The following is an 11,731-nucleotide window of genomic DNA, read 5'->3' as shown; positions in this document are numbered from 1 at the left end:
CACCTAAATAGCTTAAGTTCTGCCACCTTTAGTCAGTCTTTAGATTCAGGGCACCTTGTTTCCTTAAGACAAAGGCCATATCAAGTCTGTAAGAACCACTAAAAACAGAAATAGAAATGATTGGCTATCCGGTATAAGTTCTAAGTTATCTGTTTTAATCTATTCCCTAGTTTTAATTTTCTGCCGTTTTTAAACCAGTATTTCCTCAGTCCAGTCAGCCAACTTAAATCTCACGAGTTTCTGCCTTCTACTGAAAGAAAAATTTGCTAATGACTCAATCTTAGAAAAAAGAAAACCTTCTATGAAGACCTCAGAATTTCCTGTCAACAGCTTTAATTTGTGAACCTTAAACTCTTATTGAAAATCTGTGTTTAGGGTGTCAGCAGTATATCATGGTATCTTCCTCCCCCTTACCCTTCTCCTCTTTTTGGGAAGTCATCCTTCACATATTGTTGGTTTCATCCTGATGCATCTAGAGGACATAAGAATGGGGTTTCTGAAACAGTTCTCCCATTAATTAATTAGTCCTGCAAATTATAGGTTTCCAGAGTTACTGGGTAACGCTACAGTTTATTTCCCTCTTGGAGTGTATAATTCACTAGTAAAAGTATTTCTCTTCTTCCAACTTCTTGGAGATCCAGCAGTGAGGTCATCTACCCTGGTTAACCACATTCATCCTTGAAGAAACACTTTACATTAAGCTTGTTTCTTATCTATGAAATGAGTGGTTTGGATCAGCTTCATCTCCAGAGTACCAGTTTTCTATTTCTTTTCAGATTTTATAGATCCTGATACTTAGGTTTTCTCTTTTTTCTTTTTCTGTCCCTTTATATAGAATTCTAGATGAGCTTTCCCATGCAACTGTGCTTCAGGAAATCATAAGTTTGTTTAGGTTTCCTAGTCATTCTAGGAAGTTGGATATACTTCATTGTTAAATTGTGCATTTTAAAATGATTAGATTTAAAAAAAAGCTTTTCCTTAAGAGAGAGAGACACATGCATATGTATGTATGAAGGGATGGATTGATGAGGAATGTTACATGTTCAGTGAAATATTTCAGGGAGGCGTATCCTTGGTTAAGTTAAAAAGCGTAAGTTAACATTTACTGAGCATCATTTACACTGTGTTGCACAAAGTTTTATTATAGATATATGATATAACTTAGTGTTAACATGGCTTATTGCATGAATTTTGATGCATAGATGTTCCCCAATAATTACTATTATAAAATGATTCCATATCACAATGTAGCAGTAAATACTTTTTTTGCTTTATTATTTGCTTTATTATTTATTTTGCTCCTTAATGCAAAATAACTTTTTAAGATAACCTGTGTGAGTTTTGAACCTAAGACCATATCTTTTGTTTGGTAGCCTTTTTTCCACTAATAGACAGTTTATGGAATTTAGCTGCAAGAAAGGCTCTTAGAAACCATTTAGTCCAACAGCCTCATGTTACAGATGAAAATACTGAGGCTCTGTAACAGAAAGTCACCTTTTTTTCCTCTACTCTGGACTTACTCCCTTGGGGAAAAAAAAACAACAAAAACCTGTCTTGAGGTATGAATGATCCCTTTCCTTTTTAGTATAAGAAAATATATTTAAAACCCAATTCAAAATAATATCTCCTTTCATAACAATAGGGCTTTGTGTATATATTGCCAGAGTTAAGAGTTAAATACTAACCTGTTAAATTCCTGTTTAGGTTTACTTTTGGACATCAAGCCCATCATTGCCAGCCAGTGAAGAAGGATTCCAGCCTATGCCCTCAATCACAATAAGACCACCAGATGACCAACATCTTCCTACTGCAAATACTTGCATTTCTCGACTTTACGTCCCACTCTATTCCTCTAAACAGATTCTCAAACAGAAATTGTTACTCGCCATTAAGACCAAGAATTTTGGTTTTGTGTAGAGTATAAAAAGTGTGTATTGCTGTGTAATATTACTAGCGAATTTTGTAGATTTTTTCCATTTGTCTATAAAAGTTTATGGAAGTTAATGCTGTCATACCCCCCTGGTGGTACCTTAAAGAGATAAAATGCAGACATTCCTTTCTCAGTTTATAGCTTAAAGGCCTGAGGAGCACTAGCAACATTTGGCTATATTGGTTTGCTAGTCACCAACTTCTGGGTCTAACCCCAGCCAAAGATGACAGCAGAACAACATAATTTACACTGTGATTTATCTTTTTGCTGAGGGGGAAAAAATGTAAATGTTCTGAAAATTCACTGCTGCCTTTGTGGAAACTGTTTCAGCAAAGGTTCTTGTATAGAGGGAATAGGGAATTTCAAAATAAAAAATTAAGTATGTTCTGTGTTTTCATTTTAACTTTTTTTATGGTGTTTAATTTGTGGTTGGCTGCAACTGTGTATCATGTATATGGAACTTGTAAAAAAGTTCGACATTCAGATCTTAAGAGATGAAATCACTTTTACCTACAAAAACCACTTTTATTGCGGTTTGACTGCATTGAGCTCTAGGATATTAAATGATATCACTAATATTTTGCATGTAATTTGCTCATTTGAGTGAGGGCACTTTTTTTGTACATATGATGGGGCCAATGCACAATACTTTTATCACAATCAACTTTTTCTTTGTATCCCTATTTCAACGAGCAGTCAGTCAAGAGGTTACTGCACTTCAGTTCTAACTAGACATTTGTACTAAGGTATTTCAGTTATGTAAACTCAGCCTGGGCACTTTCTGATAACTGTAAAATGTTTTATAAGATCATGATTATTGAAGATACATTTTGGAAAATTTTAAATGTTCGTGAGCAGCTTAACTACTTTTGTATCTAGCCTTTTTTAAGTATCTTGTTACATTTACTTTTTTAAATAAAGAAATTACAGAAGAAATGTCAAGTAATATTGAAGAAACAATAGTTTTTATTTATGTAGTTGTACATTTTTAAACTAAGGGCAATACACTGACATGGCTATGTGCATAAAAATTTTGATTTAAAGAACTGGAAGTTTATATACACCTGGACTATAAGAAACAGAAGAAAATCAGTCCACATTTTACAGTTAGCAGAGAATCCTAAATGGCACTGGCCTGGCCACCTTTTCTTTTTACAAATGGGGGAAGTGAAGTGTGACCCCTTACTTGGTATAGGAAGTTAACTTACACCTAATAACTGACAGGTTTTTTTTTTGATGACCCATTAATTATGTAGCCTAGGATTAATATCCCAAAATTACTCTGGTTTAAGTAGCTTTATTCAGTGGCATAATAACACTGTTTTCTTCACTAAGTCTTCAGTGAAGTGACTTAAAACAGTCACTTTATATATTAAAAATGAGGAGAGCAATTCTCTGGAATCTCTCAGTTCCTTTGTAGGACTTCTGGCCTTGAGGATAGTCTTCATGTTCAAAGGCACTATGCTTTTATTATATAACTTCCTTCAGAAGACTGAACCACATGATATTCTCAGCCCTGTTAACACTAAAAATATTTAAAGCTGAATGATAGTAGTGACTCATTGTATTACTTAAAACTTATATAACACGCTGTATTAGATGTGTGTAAATTAGCCAAAGGTTATTTTACAAAGTGAGACATTGGTTTTTATGTCTAAATGCTATTTCTGAATAAATGAAATAGTAATTAGATCACGAGCTGATTAGCATCAATGTGTTTGAAAGATATAAAACTTATATATCACCTTAACCTCTGTATGCACATGATGGGATTGATAAAATATTAAATGAGAACAAACTAGGTATGATTAGGACATTTGAAACCCTAATTGTGAATTTATTTTTAATAGTTACTGAAATGAAAATATTTAAAATAATGCACAATGTCTTAAGTCTTCCTAAATCAAGATTTTGGTTAAAAAATACTTTTAGTAATATTAAAAACAGATTTTTTTTTTAAGTAAATCATAAAATGGTTCTAAATGTAAAATAAAGACATGTAAAATAAAGTTCTCTTTTGGTCTTGTTTAGTGTTTAAATCTAACAATTGAAAACAAATTTAGGAAGAGAAGACCAAGGATGAACTTTACTGAGTGTTTTCAGAGTTTGCTACTATTTTTTTCCCTAAATCATCTGAATACCAAGACTACCCAGAATAATGGATAACTGGGGCAGACTTGAGAGGGTATTTTAAAGGAATGATTTCACTATTTAGTAGCTGCCCCCAAACAACATCCCTCCCATAAAGCTACTATTTTTACATGTTTAAAGGTAGTCAGCAATTCCTATATTTAAACTCAAGTTGAGATAATCCCTTGAGGCAGTAGTTTCCATGCGTCTGTAGTAAGATTCAGTTGTAGAGTCTGTTAATGCAGATTCTTAAGCATTCCTCATCCTCTTGCCTCCTTTCTGATTCAGTAAGTCTTCGGTAGAGGCCAGAAATCTTCGTTCAGATTATCCCAGGTGATTGTGAAACACTGCCCAAAGAATATTTCCTTTCTATTTACAAATATAAATGTCCCGCTGAAAGCTCCTGAAAGACAAACCTTTCCTACTTACAACTACTTACAACCTATGGAAAAGTACATCTGTTGAGAAACTAGTCCTAGATTGGATTCTTCCTCCTGATAAGGGGCTGGTTGAAGTGCTTTCAATAGACTGTGCTTGGGTAGTGAATGAAAATATTTTTACTGTTTATATCAACCTATATAAGTAGGCATAAACATAGATTATTTAAACACCATTTGATTACCACAGAAGTGATAGTTTTATGAAAAACAATAGGAATGTATTTAAAATGTGACTTTTAAATTTACCTCAAGGTATCTTGGATTAAACAAAGTATCTTCTGTTTCTCTACATTACTTTTATCATAGTACTTAGTATGTGCCATGCATCTTGTTGAGTGTTCCACATACATTATTTTACCCCATGAGAAAGAGACTATTATGATCCTCAAGAGGAATGGAGACACAGGTTAAACAACTTCCGCAAAGTTACACAGCTAATTAGTGCTAAAGTGAGGTACAACTCCAAGCATTCTGGAACTTATATATACTACACATTGTGCAGTACTATTCTGTGGAAGCTATAAGTGAGTTGATCATAGGATAATCAAACATTCCAATGAAAGTCCTGGCTGCATTATGAAAAGGCAGTAATTCATACATTTTTGCTAAATATTTCTAAAAAACACTTTTGTCCTGCGCAATTATCCCCAAGGATAACAATTTGAACTCTGATAATATGAGAACTGTCTAAAATCATCCATGGTACCTTAAAGTGAAAAGCTAACTTTTTGTTCTTAAGTTTTCTCATAAGGTATAAAGAGCTGCTTGCTCTAAAAGGGCAGATGTGTGTTTCATGGGTAAAATAACTCAGTTTTCTAAATCTTTTTCAGACTCTATTTCTAGCTGCTAAACTTTAAATCAGTGTTTAAACTTTAAATCAGCTACAGGCTGACTTTGATACAAGTAGGATCTCTTCAGGAAAAACATTACCAGCCCATGTACTTGTATCTGAAATGCTGTCTTCAATGGGGAAGATGAAATTTGGCTATTTATGATGTTTAAATGCATTGTGATTCTCTGGCAAGCTTATGGCATGGTTCTGGTTAGATGTGTTTTGAGTTAGCCCTAAGAAACTATCTGTAAACAAAGTGCCTCAGGCTCCCAGGTAGCCGACTACGTTTTTATATGTTCAGTTTTGTCTAGTGAAATCACAGGCACTGTTACTACCTGTAGAAATGGAAGGCTTATATGACAATCACCTTTAATACATTTACTTTTTAGTACCTTTATGGAACAAATACCTGAATTTGTGTTGTTTTCTTAAAAATTCTGCCTACATAAAAACAGTCATAGTGATCCTCAACTACCAAGAAACAGGTTGGGGTATGGAAGAGTGAGTAAAAACAAAACAGTCAACCGGGCGACGTGGCTCACGCCTGTAATCCCAACACTTTGGGAGGCCGAGGCGGGCGGATCACGAGGTCAGGAGATCGAGACCATCCTGGCTAACACGGTGAAACCCCATCTCTACTAAAAATACAAAAATTAGCTGGGTGTGGTGGCGCGTGCCTGTAATCCCAGCTACTTGGGAGGCTGAGGCAGGAGTATCACTTGAACCAGGGATTCGGAGGTTGCAGTGAGATGAGATCATGCCACTGCACTCCAGCCTGGAGATAGAGCCAGACTCCGTCTCAAAAAAAAAAAAAAAAAAAGTCAAAGTAACCTCAAAATATAGGCACTGAAGTCCAAGTACAGTGATTAGAAGGAGAGGGTTTAATTCTTAAGAGTTTTTGATCATCAGGTTCCTGCTTTAACACAGACCAGAAATAGCGAAATTAAGATCAAGGAAGCTAGAAAACATTTAAAAACACAACAGAATTAAGCCATTTAATGTAGAAACATTTGGTTAGCACCAGGTCTAGAAGTCTGAATACTGCAAATATTGCACCTGCTACATAAGGATGACATGCCATCAGCCTTACCCAATTCAAACATAGCACTCAAGGCTAACATTTACTTTACGTCAGGATAGTTACCCACTCAAAACTGTTCTATATGCTCTGGAAGAAAGTGGAGAAGCATGCATTTAAAAAGATACGTCCAATGTTGATAAAGTTTAAGATGTTAAAAGAAATTCTGTAACCTGAAATACAGGGCCTTGATCAAAGTAAGCACTTTTTTTTTTTTTTTTTGAGATGGAGTCTCGCTCTTTTGCCCAGGCTGGAGTGCAGAGGTGCAATCTTGGCTCACTGCATCCTCTGCCTCCCAGGCTCAAGCAATTCTCGCACCTCAGTCTCCTGAGTAGTTGGGATTACAGGCACTCACCATCATGCTGGGCCAATTTTTGTATTTTTGTAGAGACGGGGTTTCACCATGTTGGCCAGGCTGGTCTTGAACTCATGACCTCAGGTGATTAGCCCATCTCGGCATCTCAAAGTGCTGGGATTACAGGCGTGAGCCACTGCACCTGGCCCTCACTCATAATTTTTGAATGAAAGAATTTATTTATAAAAGGTGGCAAATATCTGGAACCACTATATTACCTATAATAAGTGCATCAGTAGAGCACTATATAGAAAAGTTATGGTCCTTGACTTGGATGAGATGTACGTTTTCTTGATCACATGAACTTCTTGGAAGCATTGTAAAACACTGATTCTCTTATTTTTAAAATAAAACTTCAGCAGATCTTGGGACACTTGTTTAAGGGAGGCAAAAACTTGCCAAGTTTAAGGTACAGCAGCTGAAGTGTTTAAGTGATCTGAGAAAGTGAAAAAGAACTATGGTTTCTGGGCAAATTTTGGTCATTCTGTACTTTCCCCTACTGCTAATGCCCTAAACCAATGCAAGTTAAGTACAGTAACAAGAGGGCCCCTGCCCTCCCACAGCTATGACTTCACCTTAACAGCTTCACAGATATTCCAACTCTCACCACTCTTGGTCCATCCATGTACTATCCAAAACTAGTTTACGTGCTCACTGTCTGACTTCTCCTAGTGACCCTCCACAATAGCAGAGGCTATCAGAAACTCTATCCTTGTTCACTTCTCTTAAGCCCAGTGTGTACCACAATGCCTGGTCAAAAATCATTTATGAATCAGTAAATTATCTAGTTCCCATATCAGAAACGTGGAATCATTCAATTCCCTCTTTACCCCTATGTTCATATTAACCATCAGGCCCTACAGTTACTAAATATTGAACTCTTGAGTTAATCTACTTCTCTCCACATCCACCACCTTCTACCTAGATTATGTCAATAGCTTACTAACTGGTTTCTGTTTGTTTTGTTTCCTTTAATATGTAGAGGCAGAACAAGTTCTAAAATGCATATTAACCATTTTACTCCCTCACCTGTTTAAAATACACTGACTTTCCACAGATGGCTATGTAAAATGAAGTTCAAACTCGACAAGGCCCTTCATGATTGGTATCATGCTTTACAGCCTTATATTTACTTGCCATCTTGTTATACTGAAAGACTTGCAGTTCCCTTGTAGGTTATGACCTCTGTCACCTTGGAGACTGTATAAATACTGCTCCCTCTGACCTTACTGCCCACTCTCCATGGCCCCTCATCTTGGAATGGTTAGTTCCTATTCATAATTCAGAATCCGGTTTACCCACCTCTTTGAGGTGCTCTCCTTGACCTGCCCTCCACCCTCCACCTTGACAAAGCTGTCTTTCTTTCTTTGTACTCCCTCTGAATAATGTGTCTGCTTGATTTCCCCTTCTACTCTGTAGGTTTCTATAGTGTAGGAACTCCATCTCAATTACCTTTTCCTCTACTCTAAGTTCCTTTAGTGTAGGAACTGCATCTCAATTACCTTTTCCTCTACTCTAGGTTCCTTTAGTGTAGGAACTCCATCTCAATTACCGTTTACTCTAAGTTCCTTTAGTGTAGGAACTGCATCTCAATTACCTTTTCCTCTCCAGTGCCCAGTAGAATGTTAAAATTCATTCAATGGATTCAAATGACCAACTTCAATGCAATTTAGGAACATACTGTTGTAACTTGTTGATTTTATCTCACCTGGAACTCTGCACCTTTGAAGTGTTGTCTTATTATCCAACTCTTATGACCCAAAACGCCTGTCTTTCCAATGCTCTCACACTTATGAGTAAAAGAAAATTGCCTCACTTCTTTTTTTCTGCCTTTAGCCTAGACATATTAGCAACTTATTCTGAAATAGTTAAGAGGGAAAATGTTCTTTGTACTGAACTTGAAATTTTTTAGAAAAAATATATATTGCTTGCTAATTCTTTTGCAAAAACTGCTTTACTTACTATTAATGTGAAGGGTTGCTAAGTATGGCTTTCAGGTTGTCACAGTTGGATCAGATCTACGGCTGAGCCCATCAGTTCTGAACCACATAACTAGAAACCCCCAATTGGATTTCATGAGAATCATGATCTTGACATGTCCAAACAACTCACTGTCTTCCTACTAAGACTTCATTGGCAAAAGGCACTTCTAACTGCCTAGTCTCTGGATTAGAAACTTGTAGTCATTGACAGGCACGGTGGCTCATGCCTGTAATCCCAGCACTTCAGGAGGCTGAGGCAGGCAGATCACCAGAGGTCGGGAGTTCGAGACCAGCCTGACCAACATGGAGAAATCTCGTCTCTACTAAAGATACAAAAATTAGCCGGGCATGGTGGCACATGCCTGTAATCCCAGCTACTTGAGAGGCTGAGGCAGGACAATTGCTTGAACTCAGGAGGCGGAGGTTGCAGTGAGCCGAGATTGTGCCATTACACTCCAGCCTGGGCAACAAGAACAAAACTACATCTCAAAAAAAAAAAAAAAAAAAAAGAAGAAGGAAAAAAGAAACTTATAGTCATCCTAGAATCCTCCCTCTACCCTAAAGTCCATATCCAACCACTGATCAAGTCATCTTGAGTACATTTACTTAACTCACATGCACGGATTCTTCTTGCATTCCTCACTACCATTGCCTTATTTCAAGCTTGCTTTATCCTGCACTTGGCCTATTCCAATTAGCTCTAAACCAACCTAACTCCAAAATTCTCACCTTCCTTCACACTGGAGGCCTTCCTGAATTATAAAAGAATGGCTCATTAAATATAGACCTGTTTAGTGGTTTTCAAACTAGGGTTCAGAATCTGCCAATTTTCCACAAGCATCTTATTTTGATTCTTAATATATATGCAGTATCTTGAATTACTTGGTTAACCATTTATGATGGCACTTATGTCAAATAGACAAAAATTTAAAGAATGGAATTTCATATGTAAATGACACATTTGTTCCTTATGAAAGGCAACTGATAAAAAAGAGTTATAGAAAAAGTTATCTATCCCATGGCTAGGATGCAAAAAGAAACATGCTTCATTAATGGTCACTATAAAATTCACACTGATGCAATATAGTTTCAGCAAAGCAACATCATCATTCATTGCTTTTGGTTGCAAACTGGAATTTTATCATTTCTATAGTCTTGTTTGTATTTCATTTATAAATCTACTTTTAGTTGTGTAAAGCTCCAAGAATAAGGAGTTTGTTACTGGTCTTAGGTTTGTACATACTTAAGTAACAATACATATGTAGTTTAAGTCAGTATCAAAGTGGCTGTGAAAATTTTTTTATTTAAAAGGGGTTGAGGCCAGGCACGGTGGCTCACACCTGTAATTCCAGCACTTTGGGAGGCCAGGGGAGGCCCATCACTTGAGGTCAGGAATTTGAGACCAGCCTGGTCAACATGGTGAAAACCCATCTCTACAAAAATACAAAAATTAGCTGGACATAGTGGCACGTGCCTATAGTCTCAGCTACTCAGAGGCTGAGGCAGGAGAACCCCTTGAATCTGGGAGGCGGAGATGGCAGTGAGCTGAGATCACGCTACTGCACTCCAGTCTGGGCGACAGAGTCGAGACTCTGTCTCAAAAAAAAAAAAAAAAAAAAAAAAAGGCAGGGGTGTTGAGACATCAAGCTTGAGAAATGGGTCACCGGGCGGATCACAAGGTCAAGGGATCAAAACGACCCTTGCTAACATGGTGAAACCCTGTCTCTACTAAAAATACAAAAAATTAGCCAGACGTGGTAGTGCGTGCCTCTAATCCCAGCTACTCAGGAGGCTGAGGCAGGAGAAACGCTTGAATCCAGAAGGTGGAGGTTGTAGTAAGCCGAGATTGTGCCACTGCACTCCAGCCGGGCGCCCAAGCAAGACTCCGTCTCAAACAAACAAAAAAAAGTTAGTATTGATGGCCCATATGCAAAGGAAAGCGCATTAGACATCACCTTTTAATGGGAGGTGTATCCAAGTTCTGGAACAGCATATGGTACCAGAAATAGTGTATGGCCATTTTTGGAAAATAAAACATGCCATAAAGTCCATATGAAGATGCAGAATCCTCTTACTCCTTGAGATCTTTCAGTTGCACATGTTGTTGTTTTCATTTGCTCTCCCAATAACTTTGAACATCCTGGGGGAAACTCATCCAGACTACACTATTCTAAGTACTGTTGTGTGTTTTTGCTATGTTATTTAAGAATATTCAATTCTGCCACAGAAATTGACAGAAACTAAGTATGGGAGCAAATGACTTGTTAGACATAATGAAATTTGTAAGATGTATTATGTATAAATAAATATGTTGTGAGGCATGTTAAAAATAGGATGAACGGAACATATGTGTATTGAACATACACAAAAATAATGGAACACATGAGAGTTCCATTTTTAGATTAAAAGGGCTGGAAAGACCAAGTAAATCTTTTTTTTTTTTTTTTTTTTTTTGAGATGGAGTTTTGCTCTTGTTGCCCAGGCTGGAGTGCAATGGCGCAATCATGGCTCATCACAACTTCCGCCTCCCAGGTTCAAGCAATTCTCCTGCCTCAGCCTCCTGAGTAGCTGGGATTACAGGCTTGCACCACCACGCCCGGCTAATTTTATATTTTTAGTAGAGACGGGGTTTCTCCACGTTGGCCAGGCTGGTCTTGAACTCCTGACCTCAGGTGATCCACCAGCTTCGGCCTCCCAAAGTGTTGGGATTACAGGCATGAGCCACCGTGCCCAGCCCCCAGTAAATCTTAAATATTCATAAGGGAATGATCATGTTACTGCCAGATTGACAACTACGTTATCCCTAAATCAGCCACTCACTGGTGAGATCCACTCTGGCCCCACACGTGCTCTGTCCAAGAAACACAGATACCATCCATAACTGCTCAGTAGGTTTATTATAACTGGTTATAAATCCAGTTATAGCTGGAGTCAGGTTCCAGCAGTTCTCCAAAAGAAAAATGGGTGCTGGCTCCACCTTCTAC

At 37.4% G+C, this 11,731-nt stretch overlaps 1 protein-coding gene and 1 long non-coding RNA gene across 4 annotated transcripts in view; one reads left to right on the top strand and one right to left on the bottom strand.

The window, feature by feature from the left end:
• UBR5 (ubiquitin protein ligase E3 component n-recognin 5) overlaps positions 1-3,625 on the top strand; it is a 154,963-nt gene extending 151,338 nt beyond the window's left edge. For 2 of the 3 annotated variants that reach the window (XM_011983491.1, XM_011983490.1), the window contains exon 59: positions 1,705-3,625. In XM_011983491.1, coding sequence (XP_011838881.1) covers positions 1,705-1,917 — 213 coding nt within the window. In that variant the 3' untranslated portion in view covers positions 1,918-3,625. The remainder of the gene's footprint in view (positions 1-1,704) is intronic. The other variant, XM_011983492.1, reaches the window with a different exon arrangement.
• Positions 2,874-11,012, bottom strand: LOC105542109. The gene is made up of 2 exons (XR_001006421.1): positions 10,516-11,012; positions 2,874-4,407 (listed from the first exon to the last, which is right to left on the bottom strand). It is a non-coding gene; the product is annotated as an uncharacterized LOC105542109 (long non-coding RNA).
• Positions 11,013-11,731: the final 719 nt, after the last annotated feature.

The sequence above is a fragment of the Mandrillus leucophaeus genome, unplaced genomic scaffold (genome assembly GCF_000951045.1).
Source record: "Mandrillus leucophaeus isolate KB7577 unplaced genomic scaffold, Mleu.le_1.0 Scaffold250, whole genome shotgun sequence".
NCBI lineage: Eukaryota > Metazoa > Chordata > Mammalia > Primates > Cercopithecidae > Mandrillus > Mandrillus leucophaeus.
Note: the sequence above shows the minus strand (reverse complement) of the source record. Positions and strands in the feature narration are given on the sequence as shown.